General features: G+C 31.2%; 3 protein-coding genes and 2 long non-coding RNA genes across 8 annotated transcripts; 3 read left to right on the top strand and 2 right to left on the bottom strand.

The window, feature by feature from the left end:
* Window positions 1–555: 555 nt before the first annotated feature.
* Window positions 556–1,701, bottom strand: LOC112793684 (uncharacterized). The gene is made up of 2 exons (XR_003198390.3): window positions 1,114–1,701; window positions 556–967 (listed from the first exon to the last, which is right to left on the bottom strand). It is a non-coding gene; the product is annotated as an uncharacterized lncRNA (long non-coding RNA).
* Window positions 1,702–3,776: 2,075 nt separating this feature from the next.
* LOC112796548 (uncharacterized) lies at window positions 3,777–4,868 on the top strand. Its single transcript, XM_025839079.1, has one exon. The coding sequence runs from the start codon at window positions 3,777–3,779 to the stop codon at window positions 4,866–4,868; it is 1,092 nt and encodes a 363-aa protein (XP_025694864.1).
* Window positions 4,869–6,543: 1,675 nt separating this feature from the next.
* LOC112796470 (uncharacterized) lies at window positions 6,544–7,591 on the top strand. Its single transcript, XM_025838972.2, has 2 exons — window positions 6,544–6,671; window positions 6,762–7,591. Exons 1-2 carry the CDS (start codon window positions 6,636–6,638, stop codon window positions 7,482–7,484), a joined length of 759 nt encoding a protein of 252 aa, XP_025694757.2. The 5' UTR covers window positions 6,544–6,635; the 3' UTR covers window positions 7,485–7,591.
* Window positions 7,592–9,472: 1,881 nt separating this feature from the next.
* On the top strand, window positions 9,473–14,059 carry LOC112793648 (uncharacterized). 3 transcript variants are annotated; one of them, XM_025836238.2, is made up of 8 exons: window positions 9,473–9,792; window positions 9,962–10,028; window positions 10,132–10,377; window positions 11,742–11,983; window positions 12,845–13,051; window positions 13,151–13,243; window positions 13,334–13,435; window positions 13,533–14,059. In XM_025836238.2, the coding sequence occupies exons 3-8, from the start codon at window positions 10,146–10,148 to the stop codon at window positions 13,893–13,895; spliced, it is 1,239 nt and encodes a 412-aa protein (XP_025692023.1). In that variant the 5' UTR covers window positions 9,473–9,792; window positions 9,962–10,028; window positions 10,132–10,145; the 3' UTR covers window positions 13,896–14,059. The 3 variants fall into 3 exon arrangements, with proteins under 3 accessions (XP_025692023.1, XP_025692024.1, XP_025692022.1); XM_025836237.2 differs by having other exon boundaries at window positions 9,486–9,792; window positions 9,967–10,028; XM_025836239.2 differs by lacking the exon at window positions 9,962–10,028 and having other exon boundaries at window positions 9,482–9,792.
* A 1,790-nt stretch (window positions 14,060–15,849) lies between these two features.
* On the bottom strand, window positions 15,850–20,397 carry LOC112793506 (uncharacterized). 2 transcript variants are annotated; one of them, XR_011881672.1, is made up of 13 exons: window positions 20,068–20,397; window positions 19,745–19,823; window positions 19,406–19,443; window positions 19,217–19,331; window positions 19,114–19,137; window positions 18,735–19,022; window positions 18,362–18,537; window positions 17,979–18,277; window positions 17,586–17,822; window positions 17,240–17,367; window positions 16,501–16,593; window positions 16,343–16,416; window positions 15,850–16,252 (listed from the first exon to the last, which is right to left on the bottom strand). It is a non-coding gene; the product is annotated as an uncharacterized lncRNA (long non-coding RNA). The 2 variants fall into 2 exon arrangements; XR_011881674.1 differs by lacking the exon at window positions 17,240–17,367.
* Between the last annotated feature and the right edge of the window lie 2,115 nt (window positions 20,398–22,512).

Below are 22,512 nucleotides of genomic sequence, written 5' to 3'. Positions count from 1 at the left end.
AACATCCTAACAAGATCATTGTAAAAAATCAGCTCAGAAATTCCTAGAATTGATTTGTGCCTTCAAATGTAAGCTTCAAAACCATTCCTACTGCTTTCATGCTCATAACCAATGGTATGCAACAAGAAAGCAACTACAATTATTTTTTACAAGAATAGCATGTGCAATTGCATAAGTTGCAACATTGGCTATTCCCCCAACGATCACTGCAAAAATTTAGACATCTATACAGAATTGGTTGAGAAAATTTCCTAATATAAGTGACACCAGAAAACTTATTAACAACACTAAATTATAACATGGACAATTTTGTCGATAAAAAGTCTCAACTAAGTATGTATATAACACATGATAGATTCTTGTAAGGGATCTAAGAAGATAGTTGTGTACACTTCAAAAGAGACGCTTTATTGTCGTGACCCTGAAAAACTTAAGACGTGCCAATAATTTTTTTTCCTCTTCTGGTCTTTCCCCTTGCTTTTGAGAGTAAAAAAGGGGCAGTGCCATTTCACAGAAGCTTATCAAATAGTTACGTGAATCCTTAGAGCAACAGAGTTTATGAAAACACCAGTAATCTATTTCCTTTTTAATTAAAGATATTTCAACAATAATAAATGCTTCTCAAGACCAAAGAAAGCTTAAATTTATGAAGCTAAACTGCACATGCCATGATTTTGAACCTTAATTGCACCTGCCCTGATTGCAAAGACTAATGGAACAACGAAAAACCCACCAGAAGCTTCTGACAAACATTTTCGTTCAAACCCACTCTTTATTAAGGATGAAAAAGATACCGGAAAGGTCCATCCTTCCTGTATTTGGAGGCTTCAGTTAGAGCCAAGAAGTGGATAAACCCTGTGGCGGCAGCTCCTCGTCCAAGTGCGGCGCCCCTAGTTATTATTGCCTTCCGAGATGCCATGAATCCAGCGGCAGAGGGATTAGGCACCACCAGAGCCACTGGGGAAGCCTGTATAATTGCATGTGTAATATGTGTTTTCTTAATTCCAGCCCCAAATTCTAATTTGAATTTAAGAAAAATAGTGACGAAGTAGAAGAAGAACAAGAGGAAGAACAACTTGAATTCGAAAACCAAAGGCCGCTCGAGATGCATACCTTATTCGATTGCAGAAATTAGAAAGTAGTCATGGCTTGTTATTTGGCATTCCTCTTCTCATTCCTAGCGTCCTGTTTCGATAAGAAACAAGGGTGGGGAAAATTAAGATGTGGGTGCCCAGAAATAAAAGAGATGAATCATAAAAGGCTATAACAATTTGGTGGCTGCGTTGAGGCCTTTAGAATTTACGTGTTTAAAATTTAAATATTCAGGTACAAAACAAATAACAATAATATAAAAGAAAAAATAAAACAGATAATAGATAAGATATATTTTATATAAAAGATTAAGATTAAAACGGCCAAGATAAGATATGTGAATAGACTTAGTCATCTATTTAACAGAATTGAGTAACTAATTCCTAAACTTGTGCAGTTTATAGTGTTATATAGATAAGGGCTGATATTTTCAATCATTCATAAAATTTATTATACAATACTTGTTCACCGTTGGTTTACTCATGGGTCATTAGTATTATTTCTTCTATTTCATTCCATAGAGTTTACCACATCTGTTTTGTTGCAACCGAGAAAAAAGAATAGAAGAGATAAGATTAAGGAGATCAAAGGACAAGTAAGTCTTTATTTGATGATAACTGTTTCGGTATCTTCTTATTTTTAAAATCATTAAAACATATTATTTAATAATTATAAATGTCTTCATCTTTTAATTTTTTTAGTCACTAAAACATACTATGGGTGTGTTTGGCAAATGCGTTACAAGAGAAGAAGCACGATTAGCCTTCTTGAAAGTTTCAATTTTTGGTTTGGCAAATTTTTTATTCATGAAAGCAGAAGTGATTTTGCTTTCAAAACCATGGTTTTCAAAAAGCTACAATTTTAAACTTTCGCGTTTCACCAACGGACTTCTAGCTATCGATACTCCATCTTTATTTACTTTTTACCAACTTTATCCTTTATACGTATTATTATATTATTTATGGAATTCTTATTATTTTTGTTTACATGAACTTTCTTTTTTTATTATTTATTATTTTTATTTTTTATTCATTATTTATTTAATATTATACACTTTTATAATTGTAATTTTTTGTATTATTTTTATTATCTTTTTATAATATGATTTATTGATTCTATTAGGTAAAGTAAATTAAACAAAAAATTAATTGTAAATAATAATAATAATAATAAATTATAGTATACTAAAAAATAGTATTAAGAGTATTAAAAATATACTATATAAAAATATCATAAATTTTTTTTGATTTATTTCAATTACTACCAAAATAAATATTTAATTTTTTTATTATTCTTAGTACTCTATAAAATTTATATTTTGTTAGTTTTAATTAAAAATATATTTTGCCAATGTTTATATATTATTTTATTTTAGTGTATAAATGTTAATTTTATTATAGAATTTATTAATAAGATATATTCAATTATCTAAATTAAAATGATAAGATAATATACCAAAATTATTTAAGTTGGTGTATATTTTAGTAATTTTTTTTGTCTAAAAGTGATTTTGAGTAGTATAATCCAAACAACATTTATTTTACTATAATTCATTTTGATGTAAAGATTGCCAAACATAAATCACTTTAACACAAACTTACTTTTCATCAAAATCAAGTTTGCAAAATCAATTTTATTCAAACTCCCGTTTGTAAACTGTAATCCAAACACACACTATATCGTTATTATAGTATGTCTTTATCTTCTTAATGTTTTTTATCATTAAAACATACTAATTAATACTTATAAATGCCACCAAATTTTTTTATATATGTGAATAACCTGCATTCTAATTTTAATACGAGCAAGAATAAATTTAACTTTTTAGAATTTTTATGAATTTGTATTTTAAAGTTTTTTTTATTCTTCTTTAAATTAAACTTTTTTTTCCAAAGTAATACCTTAATCACATTTATTATTTTTTATATTTATTTAATTATTCTAATATAATTATTTCATATGATACTGAAAGGCAAATTTTCAATCCGAAATTCTAGAAAATTATTAACATATTGTTAACCTGCCATTCAAGTCATACTTTGCTAATTCGAGCAAATTATTTTATTCAAATTAGTTAAGTCAGTACCCTTTAAATTCCTTTTTTTTTTTGTTCCAAAGACAAATTTAGATAGGAGATTGTAGGATAAATATCCCTTCTGACACTTTATAACGTACCATGTATTATATAGGATAAAAATTTATTTGCACCCTTCCCCTCGTTCAATCAATAAATTTTACCCCATTTCGCATTTTTATTTTAATTCTCTTCTATTTTTCTGCAGGTTTCTGATTTTCCATTTCCTAGTAAGACTTCTTAACTTCCTTTTTTAATTTTTTTTAGTTAAATATTCCTGTTTATGTTTTTCAATACAAACAATCATGCTTTGTTTTATTTTGTATAAATATTATTATATATATTTTTATAACATGATTAATAGCTAATGAATACTAAGATTCAATAGTAAAAAAATATATAAAATTATTCTAATTTTTTAATTAATGCCCCCAATTGAAAGAAATTTTGGATCTGTCACTGTCTCTGACTACGGTTCTAGAATTTCATAAATTTGGTGTCAACTATGCATTAACTTATTATCTTTAAAGTTTTTTAGATTTAGTCATTTCTCTGATTTTTCAATACTTACATTTTGCATGTCTCGGCATTTAGACCAGAGTGTCTAACTATGATTGACAAGAGTTGGATTGATAAATCAATTACAACAGCGGAGTACAAATGCGGTGTAGCTGACTTCTTAGATTTTGCCTTTCAAAGGGTTGCCGTAAATGGAAAAATTATCTGTCCGTGCATTAGATGTGGTTTTAAGAACATGAGGACTAGAGTTGAGGTGTTAGCACATTTACTCCAAAAAGGTTTTTCAAAAAAATACACTTTTTGGTATATGCATGGAGAAAGTGTAGTACAACATGAAGAAGCATCATCAAGCCATGACCTTAGCGAATCAGAGGAAAGAGCTCTGCTACAGGATATGCTTAACGATATCTTCGGTTCAGCTGCCAACAACTTTGATGGGGTTGATGATGAGCCCGTTGAAGAGAGGAACAACTCTTTTCCAATTCATATCGAAGATGATACTCAAGAGGAATCTGATAGGATTCGAGAGTTGCTAAAGGATGGAAATCGCAGATTATACCCCGAGTGTACAAAGTATAGCAAGTTATCATTTATAGTTGAGCTGTATCATATCAAAGTGCTATGCGGTGCGACTGACAAGACATTCTCGATGATACTTGATCTTCTAAAGAGAGCGTTTCCTCATGCAAATCTGCCTGTTTCATTTTATGAAGCAAAAAAAATGATTAAGCAGCTAGGCTTGGGATATGAAAAAATTCATGCATGTCCAAACAACTATATGCTCTTCTGGGGTCCAGATAATGAGACTAAGAGTAAATGCACAATATGCAATGCATCTCGATATAAAGCAGAGTATAACACCAGCAGCAATCCAGGAGTTTTGGACACAGCTGAACATATGCCGAGGCTAATTCCGGAAAAGGTATTGAGATACTTTCCTCTCACTCCTAGGCTAAGAAGGTTATACATGTCCTCTAAAACATCAAGACTAATGCGTTGGCATTCAGAGTTTCCTAACTTAGATGGAAAGTTAAAGCATCCAAGAGACAGCAAAGCATGGAAGGAGTTTGATTTGTTATATCCGGAGTTTGCTGAAGATCCACGTAACATACGACTTGCTTTGGCTTCCGATGGTTTCAATCCATTTGGGACTCTCAGCTCCAACATTAGCATATGGCGGTGATGTTGTATGTATACAACTATCCTCCATGGTGTTGTATGAAGCAAGCCTCTCTTATTATGTCTATGATAATTCCTGGTCCAAAGATGCCTGGTAATAATATTGATGTTTTTCTGCAACCACTTATTAATGAGTTAAAAGAACTATGGAAGGGTGTTGACGTGTACGACTCTGTTGATGGAAAGTTTTTTCGCATGCATGCTGCATTATTTTGGACCATAAGTGATTTTCCAGGTCTTGATAACCTGTCTGGGTGGAATACACATACTAGTCTTGCATGTCCGTCATGTAACTTTGATACAGTATCCAGGAGGTTAAAGCATGGCATGAAATATTGCTTCATGGGACATCGTCGGTGGTTACCCAATAACCACGAGTATAGACAAAACATGCACTCATTTGATGGCACTACCGAACTAAGAGGCCCTCCGTCAACATTATCAGGTAGTGCTATTTTGTCTCAAATTCAGAGCAGTCGCAAAAGATCACATGAGGCTCTCAATGCTGGCAACAACCCTTTGCAGTGGAAAAAGAGGAGTATTTTCTGGGATTTACCATACTGGAAGGATAATCTCATTCGTCACTGTCTTGACATGATGCACATAGAGAAAAATGTTTGTGACAATGTTTTGTTTACTGTACTTGATGACAAACAAAAGACTAAGGACAACTTGGCAGCCCGTAAGGACTTGCAATTGATGGGAATCCGAGAACAGCTCCATCCTTTCACTAATTCTTCCAAGTACCCGCCTTCCTGTTTCAGAATGACAAATGCTGACAAGGATATTTTTCTTAGTGTTCTTAAAAGTGTTTCTTTTCCAGATGGTTATTCTTCTAATATTTCTAGATGCATTGATTTGAAGAAAAGGAAGGTCTTTGGCCTAAAGAGCCATGATTCACATATTCTCATGGAGCACATCTTACCGATCGCTTTTAGAAGATCCCTTCCTAAAGAGGTGACGTCTGTGCTAATAGAGTTGTGTAACTATTTTAGAGAAGTGTCTGGCAAATCTCTCGCCGTTGATAACTTAGAAAAACTTCGACATCGAATTGCGTTGACACTCTGCCACATGGAAATGATATTCCCTCCTTCGTTTTTCACCGTGATGGTTCACCTAGTTATTCATCTCGCAGAAGAGGCAATGATTGCTGGTCCAGTACAGTACAGATGGATGTATCCTGTTGAAAGGTATCCTATTATGTTAATATTTTGTGCATCATGTTATCACTAAATTGGTTGGATTTATTTGTAATTTGTTGACCTTGTAGATTTATTTTATCTTCTTGCAAACAGGACTTTAGGCCATTTAAAATCGTATGTCCGGAATAAGGCTGCACCTGAAGGATGTATAGCTGAAGGTTACCTGATGGAGGAATGTCTAACTTTTTGCTCCAGATATTTAGAGGAAGATGAGATTGAGACAAGGTTTAACCGACCAAATCGTAACGACGATCAAAATGACAACACTCCTAGTAGCTGTTCAAACATTCTTTCTCAAATTTTTCCGGCAAGAGGAAGTCCTCGTGGATCGCAAAAGATCAGTTTGTTGACACCAATTGAGAAAACACAGGCTCATCGCTATGTGCTGACAAATTGTTCATTACTGGACAAATTTCGCGAGTAATTCCTAGGGCAATCTTTGTTTAAATTTTTAATTATATTTAAGTAGTTAAAGTGTAAGTATTATCTACTTGAACAGGATATGCAGAGGTGAAATTTCCAAGTTACACCGCGGTAAAAGAAATGCAGCTAAACTCATTGAAGAATACATGCACGCCAAATTCCATGAGTGGTTTAGGGATTATGTGAGTTAGTTACGTTTATTTAATGCTTTTCCTATTCTATATTCTAATTTGTGAAAGCATTTTAAAATCAGAATAATCTATCACATGCAGGTGGCGTATACAGATGATGCAGACGAAATTACTCCTGAAATCAAGTGGCTTGCAGAAGGACCTAATGATGTTGTAAAGAGATTCGAAGAGTATAACATTCATGGATTCAAGTTTCGCACGGTAAATAAAGATGAAGGACTTAAAACACAAAATAGTGGTGTAGTCATGTCTGCAATTACGACTAGTATTAGCCGTGGACGGAATCCTGTTTCAGTATCATTTGACAGTACATACTACGGAAAAGTGATCGATATAATAGAGTTAGACTATTTTGGCAAACTAAGGGTTATCCTCTTCAAATGTATCTGGGTTGATACCACGCTTAATAAGGGCATTAAAGTAGATGAATTTGGGATCACGAGTGTACGGTTTTCAGAGTTGATACACACGGGTGCTCTTGAACTAGATGAGCCATTTATTCTTGCAACAGATGCGAGAATGGTTTACTATGTTGACGATCCAGTTGACGAAGGTTGGTGTTCTGTATGTCACATGAAACCCAGAGATTTATATGATATGGGAGATTTGAATGAGGAGGATCCAGATGAGTCTTTGGTGGAGGACATACCATTTTGTGAGCAGCAAATAGAGAATCTAGAAAAATTTCCATTAGTACGGGACGACATTAACGATCCAGAATCAGATGAAGTGGATGTTGCTGAAAACAATCACAATGTTTCTGAGGACGAAATTGGCATTGGTGATTTGCAGGATTTTAATTAGTGGTATATACTTAATTTATGTATTTTTTAAATGAACGTTTCAACATTAATTTACCACAATAGTAACGAGGAGAATTTTAACTGTTAAAATTTACAATATTAGTTTTACCCTTATAGTGTATTTATTATCCTTATTTATTATTATTTTATTAATTTATTAGAAAGATAGATTAAAATTAACTGCATAGAAATTCATTTTCTAACAATGTGCAAAATTTTATTTATTATATTTTAATCAAACGGCAGAAAATTGTTAAGCTTTAGGTTGATCTACTCTAATTTTTTATTGACGCCTTGTTTTTTTAATCCAACGTGCAGAGTTCCAAATTTTAGTAATTATGTTTAATTGTTCACAATGATGTTTAAGATTATAAAATTTACAATCTGATATCTTTTTATTTAACTGTAAACTTTACTCTAAATTAAAAATTATAGTTACTCTATTTTGCAAAAGTCAAATTACCATCTATAATAAAATGTACAAAATTTTTAGCGCCAAAATAAAGTTTCTTTCTCCTAGAATAACTTCAGTTAGATATAACTTAGAAAAAAAAATTTTGCTGGCTATGATTCAATTTCAAAATGTGTCAATTAGAATGTGAAATGAATATTTAAATGTGTAACTTAATTCAAATGATTGCAAACTAAATTTAGATGTGATTTTTTTAACATTTATCTTATAAGTACTAATGCTCTAAAATTTGTCTTTTAGGCAGTAATGCTATAATCTTATCTTTTTTTAATTTGTTGGCAAAAAATTAGATAAAATATAACTTAAACTATGTAATTGTCTTATACCAGCGGCTCATAAAAAATATTTTCATATTTTTATTTTTAAAAACATAAATTTAACATCAATGAATAAAAATTAATTATAAAAAAATAAATAGATTTTAAATTATTTAAGATATGTAGAAAACAAAAAATAATTAAATTTAAATTGAAAAAAATAAAAAGTTACATTATTATTATTATTATTATTATTATTATTATTATTATTATTATATATAATAAAAGTAACATAGAGATTCAGGACATGGATTATAAGTTAATTATTTATATATTAAATCTATTTATTTTTTCATCTTATTTAATTTGAAGCAAATTTAAAAATTTATAGTCAAGACATTTTTTATCTTTATGCAAAATTCGAGTAGATAAAAAATTATTTCTTTAATTTTATATTAAACATCGATAATTATTTTTACTTTTATCTTCTATTTTAAATTATTAATTTTTATTTTGATTATATTTATTTTTATAACAAATATTTGAAAAAAATTAAATTTTATGTTCGTTTTTTATTATATATTTTACTTTTTTTACTACTCGTTTAAGTTAAAGTTCTTACTTATTGGGTTATGTTTACTTCCAAAAAAAGGATGCTTGTGAAGTTATTTTTATTTTTTTTATAGGAGTACATCCATTATATCATAATTTTAATAGTTAACATAAATTTTATAAAAATAAAAAATTTTATACGTATTTTAATTACTTTCAAGAGTAAATTATATGTACTCCTAAAGTTAAAAAATAGACTTAATTTATTCTATAATAAATATTTTTTAATTCATTTAATTTATAAAAAGAATGCCATTATTTCGTTTATCCTAAAAATAAAAAAACGAAAATTAATATTCATACTTTTGACTAACAGGATAAGAATAATATATAAAAAAACCTTGAAATAAAGATAAAAATCATAAATTTGGAATTCAAAAATATAAAATATTTAGAAGATAAACCAATTATCTAAATGTAATTTTTTTTAAACCACTTAATAAACTCAGATAAATACATAATATTATATGCAAAATAAATCATAACATATTGGCATAAAAGATAATTTTTTATAAATACAAAAAAAAACTAAACTCCTAATTTTATTTCAATTTGGGAACTTGCGCCAAAAAAACCGAGCTTAATTCAAATCACTCTTTAATCTACACCAAAAACCTTAAGCTTGACTAAAAACCGCCCCTTATCTTTTAGTTTCGAAGCTCATTCAACATTTCACTAGCCGGCCCTAATCCGCCTCTGCATGTCTCCCTCTCCTCGGGCTCAGATCTCGCAACCCCACCAGCCTCCGATCTCGTGCCGCTGACAACACCAACGCTCGTGATACACGCGCACAGATCACTCGCTCACGCTGCTGTACCTATTGCCTGTGGTCGCCCCCTCCGATCTCAACCCTCGCACCTCCAGTAGCCTCCGACATCGCACTTCAGGCGACAGTCACAATCGTGCTTTGCGTTCACTGGTGGTAGCTCTTAGTCGGTCAAACTGCTCAACGTCGAGAACTTCTCCAGGTTTTTTTTTTTTTACAATTTTAATCCTTTGTAAATTTTTGTGTTATCTGGTATTTCTGTATTTCCGGAAAAAATAAGGGATTAGATGATGGTTTATAAATGGGCATGTGTCTATATTATTTGGATTCATGTTGTAAGGATTTATTATTTTGTTGCCGGCCTCGTACAGAGCAGCAATCGCAAAGCCAAGATTGCCATAACACTAGCAGCAACCTAGCACTAGAATCCCTAATACGGTAACATGACGCATATTAAGCAAATAGTTTGATATCCCTAATACGGTAACATGATTTTTATTTTTTCTGAATTCTTTTTATGATGTCGATGACTGTGTTGCAGGCATTTAGAATACTATGACGCGTAAACATAATATCTCCGGACAGTCAATCCTCGAAGAGTTACGAAGACAAAGTGAAGACATAAACTTGAGTTCGGAAGATGGGTTGGAACAAATTAGGCTCAATGATGATGGGGATGAAATTTCAGAGACGGAGATGTTAAATCAAAGTGGTGGTGATCTACCGGAACGTGCTGCACCTAAGAATAAAAGAGATGAAAATGAGCCACTGCTTGTGAAAGTTAAAGGTAACTTTATTCAGACTCTAACTACTCTCTCAGTCCAATTTATTGACTTTGTGCTGGTTGTTTTTTTTTTCACCCTTTTTTTTAGTTTATGCAACTCTGTTTTTGTTCCCTTTCATTTTGGTTCCTTCTGTGTTTGCTCTGCACAAAGCATACTTGTGAATTTTCTGTCTTCTCTTGGATATGTGTAACTATATATATATTTTAAAGTGATTGGATGGTGAATTCTATGGTGTAGAATGTAATTTTTTTCTATACATATTGAACTTAGGTGGAAGCTGTTAAAAATGGACACCTTCTGTATTGTACTCTATGTTCAATAAGGTCTTGTAGTCTCTTGGCTAAACAACAAGATAGTTTGTAGTAATTTGCTTGTTTGTATTAAATATTAATCGAAATTAATTTTTGAATGAAAGTGTTAATTAGGCAGATTAAATTTTTTTGGTAAGTTTAAAATTTGGACCAGAATTGAATTTGGAATTAAATAAGTCCCTGCTTTTCATTGTTATGTTTGAGTAATTATTATGGTTTGTTATTTATAACTTATCAGTTGTCCGTGATCAAAGACATAAAAAAACATACCAGCAGTCACTTTTGATTATTTTAATCAAACACAAAATAAAATAAAATATTAACAAAAAATAAAAAACTGATTTTAGAAAATAAATCACGACGTAATTTTATTAAATTCTTATCATTCTTTTTTAGAAATTATTAGTATTTTTTATTTTAATAAGAAGTTTAGCTTCTTTAATTTTCTTCTCTCAGATTTATGTCAGAATTTAATTTTTTTGAGAAATCTGATTTCTATTATATATTGTTATTATCCTGGACAATCATACTTAGATTGTAAGATTATTTGTATCAATGGCTAATGTTATATACTAAAATAATGATAGATAATAAATAAAAGAAAGAAAGAAAGAGAAAGGCTATATATTTATGAAGAGGGTTTTAGAGTTTTAGTTATGATAGTTTTATCTGTATTATGTGTATTTTTATTGATTGAGAACAATGAATGTTATTAATGACCTTTTAATTCATTCGGCATTCAGGTTGGTAGAATTGCCTTGAACCATATAATCTAATTTCCTTAGTCATTAAAGCCGCCTTGTTTAGTTGATAAGTTCAGACTTCTAGAGATAATTTTTTGAGAGCCCACTCTGCTGTTATTGTCGGATACTCTATTCAGTTTGGTGCTGGTATGTCTATATAATTTATTATTAGATGAGTATGTAATTTAGATTAATTATTGATATATATGTGTGTAATTAATTTGAACCATGTAAGTTTTTTATTTATGCCTTTTGGTTTTTTTTTTTTAAAATTTTGGTTTAATTTGACTTGACGTTCTTCCATTAATTCAGACATCTCTAGTGGAGAAATTATCACTCGCAAGATGACAGCGATTCAGGTTTGGGCCTTGAAAAAGAGTGAAAAAGTTATGATGGAGTTGGATGCAGATGGACAAGGTCGAGATAACGGCTCGAACCTGTTTGTGAGATTTCTTGGTCAGGTAGCTCGTCGAATTATATTTTGTCCCATATCAATCAAAAGATGGGATAAGATGCCAGAAGATAACACAAAAAGACAATGGGAACTTATTGAAGTAAGTTTTTTTCACTTTGATGTGCATTTTTATTAAATTGTTATCATCCTAATTTAGCTCCTAGCTTGCCTATATTTAGGTTTGCATTTTCTGTTTATTATTGTTATTTCTTGTTAAAAAGAAATTGTGTAAGAGCTGAAATCTTGGTGTAGATAGATTCATTTGGAGGTACTTTAAGTAATGTTTAATAAGATGCCATTGCTCTATGATTTATGAATTGATTAAGTAGTAAACAGGTACTGCTGCAGGTTAAGTTAGTTGCATTTCATTCTTAGGAGTTGGGAGACACTTCCTGAATTTATTTTCCCGTTCCAATTGCTATTGTCATGAATTTTGTGAAATGAAAATTTGGAATTAGAAATACTTGAGAGGAAAACTTTGTTAAGATATATACCTGTCTCAGTTTGATAAAAACTAATAAAATTAAAACAAGAAAAACTTTAGCTCTACCCTAGCAGAATTCAAAAGGGGCTATGTATTTGAGGTGGTCAGTCTTTTTGCAACTAGGTTTGTATATTGGATTCCTTCCTGTTTTTGGTCAAACATGTTTATGATCACATTACAGCAAGAATGTTCATTGTAAAAACTTATAATAAGCCTTTGTTATGCATCATTCATTTTATGAATTTTTTTTATTTTCAAATATCTGTTGTTGGGGCTAGTCAGCTATTTGACAGAACATTGTGTTATAGTACACTGTTATGAATGTTTCAGAATTGGATAAACTACAGTAAGCATGGGTTAGGATTAGCTTTAAAAAGTCTTTTTTTTTAAATATTATCTTTCTACGATATAATATGCAGTATGGTAATCAAATTGCATAGTTTTTAATAATTAATCTCGTTTATGAAATATTTTAAGGAAAATTTTGAGTTTGATTATGCTGCTGGCGTCAAATGGGCTCTGAGGACCTTAGGTGATAGATGGAAGGCTCATAAGTATAATTTACGGGGAGAATACTTCTTTCCTAACAAAAGAAAGGCAGAAATTCTGGCTGCGAATCCCTCAGACATACCGCCTGTTGAATGGATTGCTTTTGTGGATCATTATATGGATCCTAAAACAAAGGTAAATAATTAATCTATGTTTTTTTATTTTTTTATTGAATATTTATAATGGCTATCTCTTAACATTTATTTACTTGTTTCTTGTTCTTGAAAATCATAGAAACAATGTTTGCAAAATGCCAGAAATCGTGAGAGGCTTATAGTTTCACACGCCGGTGGAAGTAAAAGCAATGCTAGAAGAGCAACTCAGATGGTACTATTTTTTTTATTATTACTATTACTATAAAATTAGCAGTTTTAACTAAATTTGAGATTAACTTTAATATTTTATTTATTGTATTAGGAAAAAAAATTGGGAAGGCCTGTATGTCGAAGCGAGGTTATTGTATCAACTTTGCTAAAGAAAGATGGGAGTTATGTAAGCGGGGAAGGACAACGATTAGCTGTGAGTGTCTCAATTATATTTTATATGGCTGTATAGTTTTTAATATGCCTTGATTATGTCAATACTTTACTCCAATACGATGTGCATTTGTTTGTAGGAAAAGATAGCAGAGCATTTGTCTGAAGACCAAGAGCGTGCTGCCGCTGAAGGTATTCATTCAAAGGTCTTGGCTCATCCGGATGATGCAATTGGAAAAGTTTGCGGTCCTGAGAATGGTAAGCGTGTACGTGGCTTTAGTAATGCCGCATATCCCAGTGGTTTTGGCAAGTCAAAGCGCATCTTTGGAGGGGCAATATGCGGAGGTTCTAGCGGTGCATCGCAACAGCATGTTGCAGAATTAGAAAAGCAACTTCAAGAAGCTAAAGGTCAAGTGGCAACTCTTTACAGATTTCTACAACAGAAATACGGTGATGAAGTACCTACCTTATCTGATTCTGTGCCACACATTGAGTCGGAATGATGCACCTCATGTCATGTTTATTTTATTTTTAATTTATGTTTAGTTTATACTGTGATTAGAGATATTTTTATTTCTTATTGTACAAAATTATGCAACTTGGTTTCTGTTATTTCTTTACTATATCTTTGAACAATGCATATGCTTTAAAATACTGTTATTACTTAGTTTGCTATTTTTTATTTTAATTTTATTATCGTTGCTTTGATTATTTATATTGTTATAACATTATTTTAATATGTTACTATATATATAGAAATAAATATATGCAATATTAATTAAAAAAAATATTCAATTGGTAATTATAATTGAGAGTTTTTTTTTTAAATTGAAAGAAAAAATTAGCCACGGAAAAAAGCGTGGGAAAAAACCCAGTCTATCAAATATTAATTTGTGCATGGTATTTTTTGCCATAGAAAAAAACCGTGGCTAAATAACCCAGAATTTTTTTGCCACAGAAAAAAACGTGGCAAAAAAGCCCAGCCTATCAGTATTAGCCACGGAAAGACTGTGGCGAAACTATACTTATTGGTTACACTGTTGTCATTTGGCCACGGTTTAGTCTGTGGCCAATAACGTAGAAACCGTGGCTATTTAGATGTCTCCACGGGTCATAAAACCGTGGCTAAACCGCCGAAAACCGTGGCTAATTGAAAAGGCGTCGCCCTTGTTAGCCACGGAAGTGTATCCGTTGTAAACGCTGAATCGCCACGGATTTTCTTGATTTTAGCCACGATTTTTTCCGTGGCTAATCACCGTTTTTCTGGTAGTGCTATCCAAGTATTCATTAAAAAGTAAAATAATGTGCAGGTCACTATATATTGTGTACAAGTCAATGACCTGTCGAGTTGGTAGTCTATAGAATAGACCTCCAATCTATATTAGATTGGACCGAAACACTTAACATTTATGATTAAAAGTTATATATTCTTTTAAAATAAATAAATAAATTGTTGTCCGGATACTTGAAAAAAAATAAATTAATTAATAATAGAATAAATAAAATAGTTAGATTAAATTAAGTTGGTCGAGTGATCATCAATTCACTTCTCCATTTAAACAAGTATTAAGAATTTAAATTTTATTTTTTTAATAAATTTTATTCTTATTTTATTTATTATTTATTTGTTCTGTCAAAACATTGAATAAGTAAAGTTTTGTGAAGAGATAATCCAGTACAATCATTCAATACTTATTAGCTATGTTAAATTCCACTGATTTTTTTTTTTTTTTGTGAGAAAGCGAGGCTCACGCCCAAGATTGCAACTTAACAATGTTTTTGGGATAAGGTGACCCTTCTCAAATCATCAGCTACAATCTATTAAAAATATTTGACAATAAAAGAAAATTAGAAAAAAATAACCATAACTTATCTTATTTAGTATTTATTAATTATTATAATAATTAATAAATACTAAATAAAACAAGTTCTTACTATTTTTTTCTTAACATTACACAATTAGAAAATCGATTAATACAGACAGATTTACAGATAGATTTAGTCTTTATTACAAACGGATTTTTGGTTATCGACGGATTTTGTCATTCTGTAAAAGTCCCATCGAAAATTATTTACCGACGAATTTTTTTTCCGTCGAAAAATTACAGACGGATTTTTACCAGTTACCGACGGATTTTCCCTCTGTAAAATTTCTATCCATATCCCAAAGGCGACGAACTTTCCGACGGATTTTCCGTCTGTAATTACAGACAGATTTTTCAGACGGATTTTCTGTCTATAATTACAGAAAAATTTTCAGACGAATTTTTCGTCTGTAAATCCATCAGTAAGATAAATTTTTTTTAGATTTTTTCTTTACAAAATATACCTTTTTTCATACAAAATAAATATAAATTTAATAAATAAATTTTTTTATCTAATTTGTATTCGAATATTTATAATATTTCAAAAAAATAAACAAATTTATTATATTATCGAAGTAAAAGAAAAATACTATAATCAAGGAAGCCAATATAATTCAAAAAATAAACAAAATATATTGATACATCAACTATAATAATAAATAACAACTATACATCAACAAAATGTGTTGATATATCAACTATAATTCAAAACATATACTCAGTGTATTGTTCTTATAGCATCATATAAAGAGGAAGAAGAAGTTACATTAAATTAATTAATTATTTGATAAATGCATCCTTGCTGGGAGTTACATTATTTGTAACTCATTCTTGTATATTTTAATCTCAGCTTCAAATGGAGTAATGATGCTGTCAATTGGGAGAATATCATTATCCTTTTGATTTGCATGTACCCTTCTAAGAGTTGCTTCTGCCACATATTGTGTAGCCAATGCACATTTCTTTTCATCTGTCAGTTTTTTGATTTTCAGATTCTGCATGGCAGTAGATTTAAAAACATGCATTTAGATATACTAAACATGATTTCAAATTCCATGAAATAACAGGACCAGACTATACAGCACCTTTTGTTTGAGATGATCCTCAGCAACTCCAAGCCTCTCCTCCAGTTTATTAACTTCATTTCTCAACCGGCAGACTCCAAAAGAATATGTTTTGTAATTATAATGCAACTGAAATACACAGAGACTAAAACTTAAATGCCAAAATTAGTTGATGATACCTTGAACATTATCACACTAGCTAGGATTGTAAGTGTTGTGAACATGACATAGTATATAGGAGAAACTACTGCAATGTTGAAGGTGTCAAGAGCCTGAAATATTACAATTACGTTACATTAGTTAAGCATAGTTGATTTCAAATTGCGAAAATTGTGTGTAATTCACAAAACAAATATGAAGTATGGCAATTATTCATGTTCCACTAAATAAAATTGAGACAACATTTTCAACGAGATATATGAATACAAATATCACAGAATTTAATGGATTATTATGTCACTGAGAGGTTTTATTGATATAACTGATCTAACAAACAATCAAACATCATCTTCATTTTCATTTTCATTAACTGATGATATCTTTCACTTAAAGGTGATGATCATTAACTGACACAAGAGAGGTGCTTAAGTGCAGAAAAACAACAGCCACACAGCAGCAACTATATTCTTGCATTGGCATCTATGATATATGACAAACACTATGGAAAATATACCTCTTAAATAAGCAACTCCATGAGGCAGTAGGCTCTAACTTCAGAACCGCATTTAACAGGTTTTGGGGTGTCTTAGGGGAAGGTTCCTCACACTATCTATTTTTCCGTAAATTTTTAAACTCTCATCGAATCACTCTCTTCATATCATTCAACATCCCTCATCCAAACAGACTCAAGTAGTTTCTAGGATGAACCTAGCATATTGCAACATAATGGCAGAATATAGTTCACTTGTTAATGCATACTTATAGGGACAGATGTAAGTTTACAAACAGTCAGCACGTCTAGTTCTTTTTGGAGAATCGAAACCTCACAAGCCATCACAGGCGGTTCATGCCTAAAATCTTTGCGGCATCAGTTTCAAGCTCAATCACTTCTAAACCACAAAAGTAAAAATGCAAAGCTTTCAGTGCACAATTCTCATATAGAAAATTTAGTCAATAGCCAAACCAGAGCATGCCAAGTTGATAATATAATAACATGAATTGACAGAGAAACAAAAAAGTCCTTAAATTGAAAGATAATATTCCTACTTCTGTATCAATGGACAATGATGATGAATATTATCAAGATGATAACAGACACACATACCTGTAATGCAGAGGACAATACCACTAAGTAAAAGCCAGCCAGATTTTGAGACCCTACAAGCTCATTCCACTTTCACACACATAAAATCTATTCCAAATTTCTCCTGAATAATGACGACAGAAAGCCAGAAATAGGCAAAATAGCAAACAGGTAGAATGCATGCAACAAACTCTTTCAACAGAGTTCATTTCAAAATGTACCCAATCTGATTCAATTCAATGCTCAACAAATCTGCTCCTTCAAAATGTTAATCAATTCAAACAAAATCTCTAATTTAGTATATTTTCATAGGGTCATGTGTAATCTCAAGAGAGTTAAGTGTAATTTATCCTTTATTCAATCATTAATCAACGTTATATAATACAAGTGTAGTGAACTAAAGTAAAAGCTTACCTTGCAACCTCAGCACGTCTTTTTGCTTGCTCAGCAATCTCTAAAAGTTCAAGAAAAAGGATGCCATTTCTGCTATTGGGTTTGGCAAAGAAAATATATGAAGGACGAGCCAATGTCTATTTGGTGAGCTAGTAAATAATTGGGGAAAGGATTAAAAGAAAAAGCACAAGAGTCCAAAGCCCCAAACTCCAATCAGAATTGGAAGAAAATAGAACAGAATTAGATAGAAGCCGAGCAGATAATAAACAAATTCCTTAACTCACATGTATATCAAAGAAGTCCTGGATCAAATGGGAATCCTTATTAAAAAGTAAGAAACAAAAATCAAATAAGATGAATTGAATTCACAAACTTTATGAGCACATCAGAAAGAGCATTTGTACCAGCTGGAACATGAACAATGTGGCTGGTATCATTATTGTTCACAGCTGCAAGGAGTGCTTCCAGCTTCTCTGTCTTTCCTTCATCTTTCTCACCGAAATTGACAATGTCAAGTGCAACAGTCTTTTTTAACTTTCTTCTAATCATCTCCAATACTTTCTTCTCATGCTTGACAGGACTTTAGAAACCATGAAATGAGATAATTAGATGAGAAAATAGCTACAAACAAATGAATTAAATATTTCAAAAAGGGACAGTTTTTGGTGGATTCTTTGGGAAGGAGTAGCTGAAAAATTACAAGTCAATAACCATTAAATAACAAGTGTAAGAAAAGAAACATTTGATAGATTTAAATTTGTAGGAGAGAATGAGCACCGTGCAAGCATTTACATCTACGCCTAATGGATCTTCTTCTATTATTCATGTTCCTCTGTTTGTGATAGCTAGCTTCTAGGGACGGTTTTCCTGCTTCATCATCTCCATCATCCGCCAAGTTTCCATTCTTCATCTCCACCTTTTCTTAACATGTAACATTTCCAAGGTACAAAACTAAATGAAGCTCAGAATTGTATGTTAGAAACATACCACTACAACCTCAATGTTGGTTTTGGTCCCTTTAAATAAAGCAGCCCTTTATACAAGTTCATGTTGCAATGCTTTTATCTGAAAATGAGTTTCATCAAAAGGTTTATATCATTGCAAGATAATAAAATTTAAATTTGCAGTCTAAATATATATATATATATAAGCTCACCCTTTCCCTTCCTAAATTAAGCTCCTGCAAGAGCAATTAGATAGAATTATTATCCCTGTAAAAATAATGATATTAATATGAATGTATAAGATGTAAAATGTACCACTAGCATGTGTGTGTTTGATTGAGTAAGATTCCAATTTTGTAGTTGCAGTTTTTGAACATTGCCTCTTAACATCTGCATCTCAGCTTTAGTCTATTCAATTATTTTACTGTTTCTAATTTTAATCAAGGAAAAAAAAAAGCAAATTCTTCCTAATTATATATTTCCTTAGATTACATGAGAGGATACTTTTTCTCAGCTAGGAGCTTCAGTAGAGTCATTCTTTCCTGCATAAAAAAGATTCATGTACTGTCATTTTAGTCATACTATACTACTTTGATGAAGTGAAGGATAGGCTTGACAGCAAATTTTTTGTGTAGATATAGTATAATTGAAAAAATATTAGTCATGTTTGATAATGGATATCCAATCTCAGGGAGAAATAAAAAAGATAAAAAAATTGAAGAATAAATATTATTGTAAAAGAAAAAGCAAAAAAAAAAATAGAAGAATCCATATAATTTGGCTGATAATTTAAGAATATTGGAGGGACAAAAAAGAGGTGAATGAGTTGTGAAAGAGGGACACCTTAAAAGGCTTTCAGAATCTCGTGTGCTTGTGATGCCAATTACCAAAGCCATCCCTTCCACCTTTCTTCAGAGAAAACCTGCAAAATTCATCAAAATCAATATCAAACTATGAAAGTTAAAAACTATAGAAAGCAATGGCCTACCATAAATTTTAGGTCAAAAAAGCTTCGATTGCAGAAAATAATTCATCAAAATCAGAGTAAACTCGCAGATTCAAACAAAGCACAAAAGCAGAGTATGATAAACCTAAAATTGGCAAAGAAAAATTGAGCCCTAAGATTTATCACGAAGAACAGAATCACAAAATCAGGATATATATACCTGAAATTTGAGATGGTTACGAGAAGAACTGAGAGAGCGAGTTGAGATTAGATGGAAGAGACGCCAGAGGGAGCAGATGCGATGAGAGCAGCGGCAGAGAGAGCTCTGCGACGATGGGAGTAGATGCGATGAGAGCGGCGGCGGAGGGATCTCGTGCGACGCAAGGGATGACAGAGAGAGATTGGGCGATGCAACGGCGGCAGTGGCAGCGGCGGAAGAAGCAGAAGTAGCAGCCACGGAGAGAAAAGTAGCTCGTGCTACGGAGTGAAGAAGCTCGTGTTTCATTTGGAAGGAGCTGTGTTTCACTTAAGTTTAATTTAATATTTTTGACGGATTTAATTTAAATCCGTCTGTAATAATTTAATAAAACGTAGCGTTTAGTCTATTTAATTACAGACGGAAAATCCGTCTGTAATCAGTTCTCACGGAAAAAAATTAATTTTTCTGACGAAATTATCGACGGATTCTCTTTTCCGTCTGTAATTTATACTAATCCATTTTTTTGGTTTTCCGACAAAAAATCCCTCTGAAATTTCCTCTGTATTTCCGTGGGATAAAATCCGTCGGAAATATCCGTCTGTAATAACTAGTTTTCTAGTAGTGTTACCGACAATCTATCTTAATCCTTTAAGCGATTGATCAATAAAATAAAAGTTAGGATGAATGTTCAATTCTTTTCTAATTAGCCAATTTACACATTTATTTCCTTCTCAATATGTATGAACAAATTTGAGGCACCAATTCCTTATAAAGTAGGTTGTAATTAATCTGATAAGAGTATCTGGACATTCTTCCATCTTCTGCCTTTGATTAATCACTCTTACCACACAGCCTGTGAGTCAGTTTCAATGATGAGCTTCTTAAAATTTAGAAACCATGCTATTTTTAAGCCATGTATAATGTCTCAAAATTAAACTCATCTTAAAAAACATTACATATATTCACCAAGTAACCCGCCATTCATATTCTCTGCTCATTTCGAAACACTCTTCCTTATCCTGTTAGTCTTAGACTACCCGATTGTGACTGCTTTCATTACAAAAAAACGTTAAGTATCATCATATTTATCGTTGGATTTACTAAAAAAATCTATCAGTAATATATTTACCGTCGAAATAAATTCAACAGTATAAACCTCTCCAATAATTATCATAAATAATTCTCTCGGAGACAAAATTAGATTGATTTGCTGATATTGTTTGAGAGAGAAACGGTTTCAATCTTCCAACTAAAATCTTAGTGACACTTATAGATAACATTGCACAAAGCAATGAGACCGAATTGGTTTATGAATAATGGGATTTGGGTTTTTGAATAAGGACAATCAATGTCTGATTGATCTTTTTAAGTTTAAGGATATTTATAGATCGGATTCAATATGCATATCTTCAGTATTTATCCGAGTTCAATTTTAAAATTATTCGATCCACACACTAATAGAATCGAATTGCAAATTTCAGGTAGGTATTTGTATATTTATAGATCCGCAGAAATAAATAAATAAATAAATAAGTGAATATTCTTTTTATGTATTATTTCAACTAATAATTATCATATATGTTATATTATTTTATTTTTATTATTTAAAAAAATATATTTAATAATATTTTAAGAATAAATATGTTTAAAAAGTGAGAAAAAAAAATTTATTGATATTTTTAATAAAAATAAGTATTTAAAAATATTTATATATTTTATAGATATATCCGATATCCGATCCAATTTATAAATGTGGAAATCAGATCGGATCTAAACTTAAAAAATATAGATATTGAATTCGATCCGATAATTTAAGTGTAAATCAAATTAAAATTTTAGCTATATTCAATCCAATTCGATCCGCATTCATCCTATTGATCTCTCTTGGATTCCTTCAAAGCTCCTCTATAAAGCCATACACGGATTGTTGCACTATCTCCCAATTTTTCTTGTAAATTAAAATTGGGTAACCGTCTTCGCCTAGCGTCTTTGCCAATACTAAAGAGGACATTCTTGACTTCCTCATGTGATTTAATAAGCCAGTGATTTAATAGAAATAAAGAAAAATGTGGGGAAAAAATAGACTAACATTTTTTGTAGTGGATTTCTCAAAGTGTTGGCAAATGGCAATGGTGAAAAAGTATATCAAAAAGAACCCTAATTTATTTGGGCTTTTCTCGACAAAATAGTTTATTAGGCTAGACCCTTTTTGTTATGAGGGAAGAAAAGGGTATTAGAATTTAGAAGGATTTAAAAATAAAAAATTAGCATCGAGCAAAAAAAAAAAAAATTAGCTATCAATGACTATTGATGTATAGGATTAGGAGATACTATCGAAAACTTAAAAGGAAAACTACATAGACAATCAGGCATTGAATGAAGACTAGATTCAGTAGTTCAATTATTTATTTTTTCGGTCATCTTTTTTTGGTCAAGCAGTCATGGTTAAACTGTAGCATTTATTTT

Source organism: Arachis hypogaea, chromosome 1 (genome assembly GCF_003086295.3).
Source record: "Arachis hypogaea cultivar Tifrunner chromosome 1, arahy.Tifrunner.gnm2.J5K5, whole genome shotgun sequence".
NCBI classification, from domain to species: domain Eukaryota; kingdom Viridiplantae; phylum Streptophyta; class Magnoliopsida; order Fabales; family Fabaceae; genus Arachis; species Arachis hypogaea.
The sequence above is the reverse complement of the archived record's forward strand: the minus strand, read 5'-3'. Positions and strand labels throughout refer to the sequence as shown.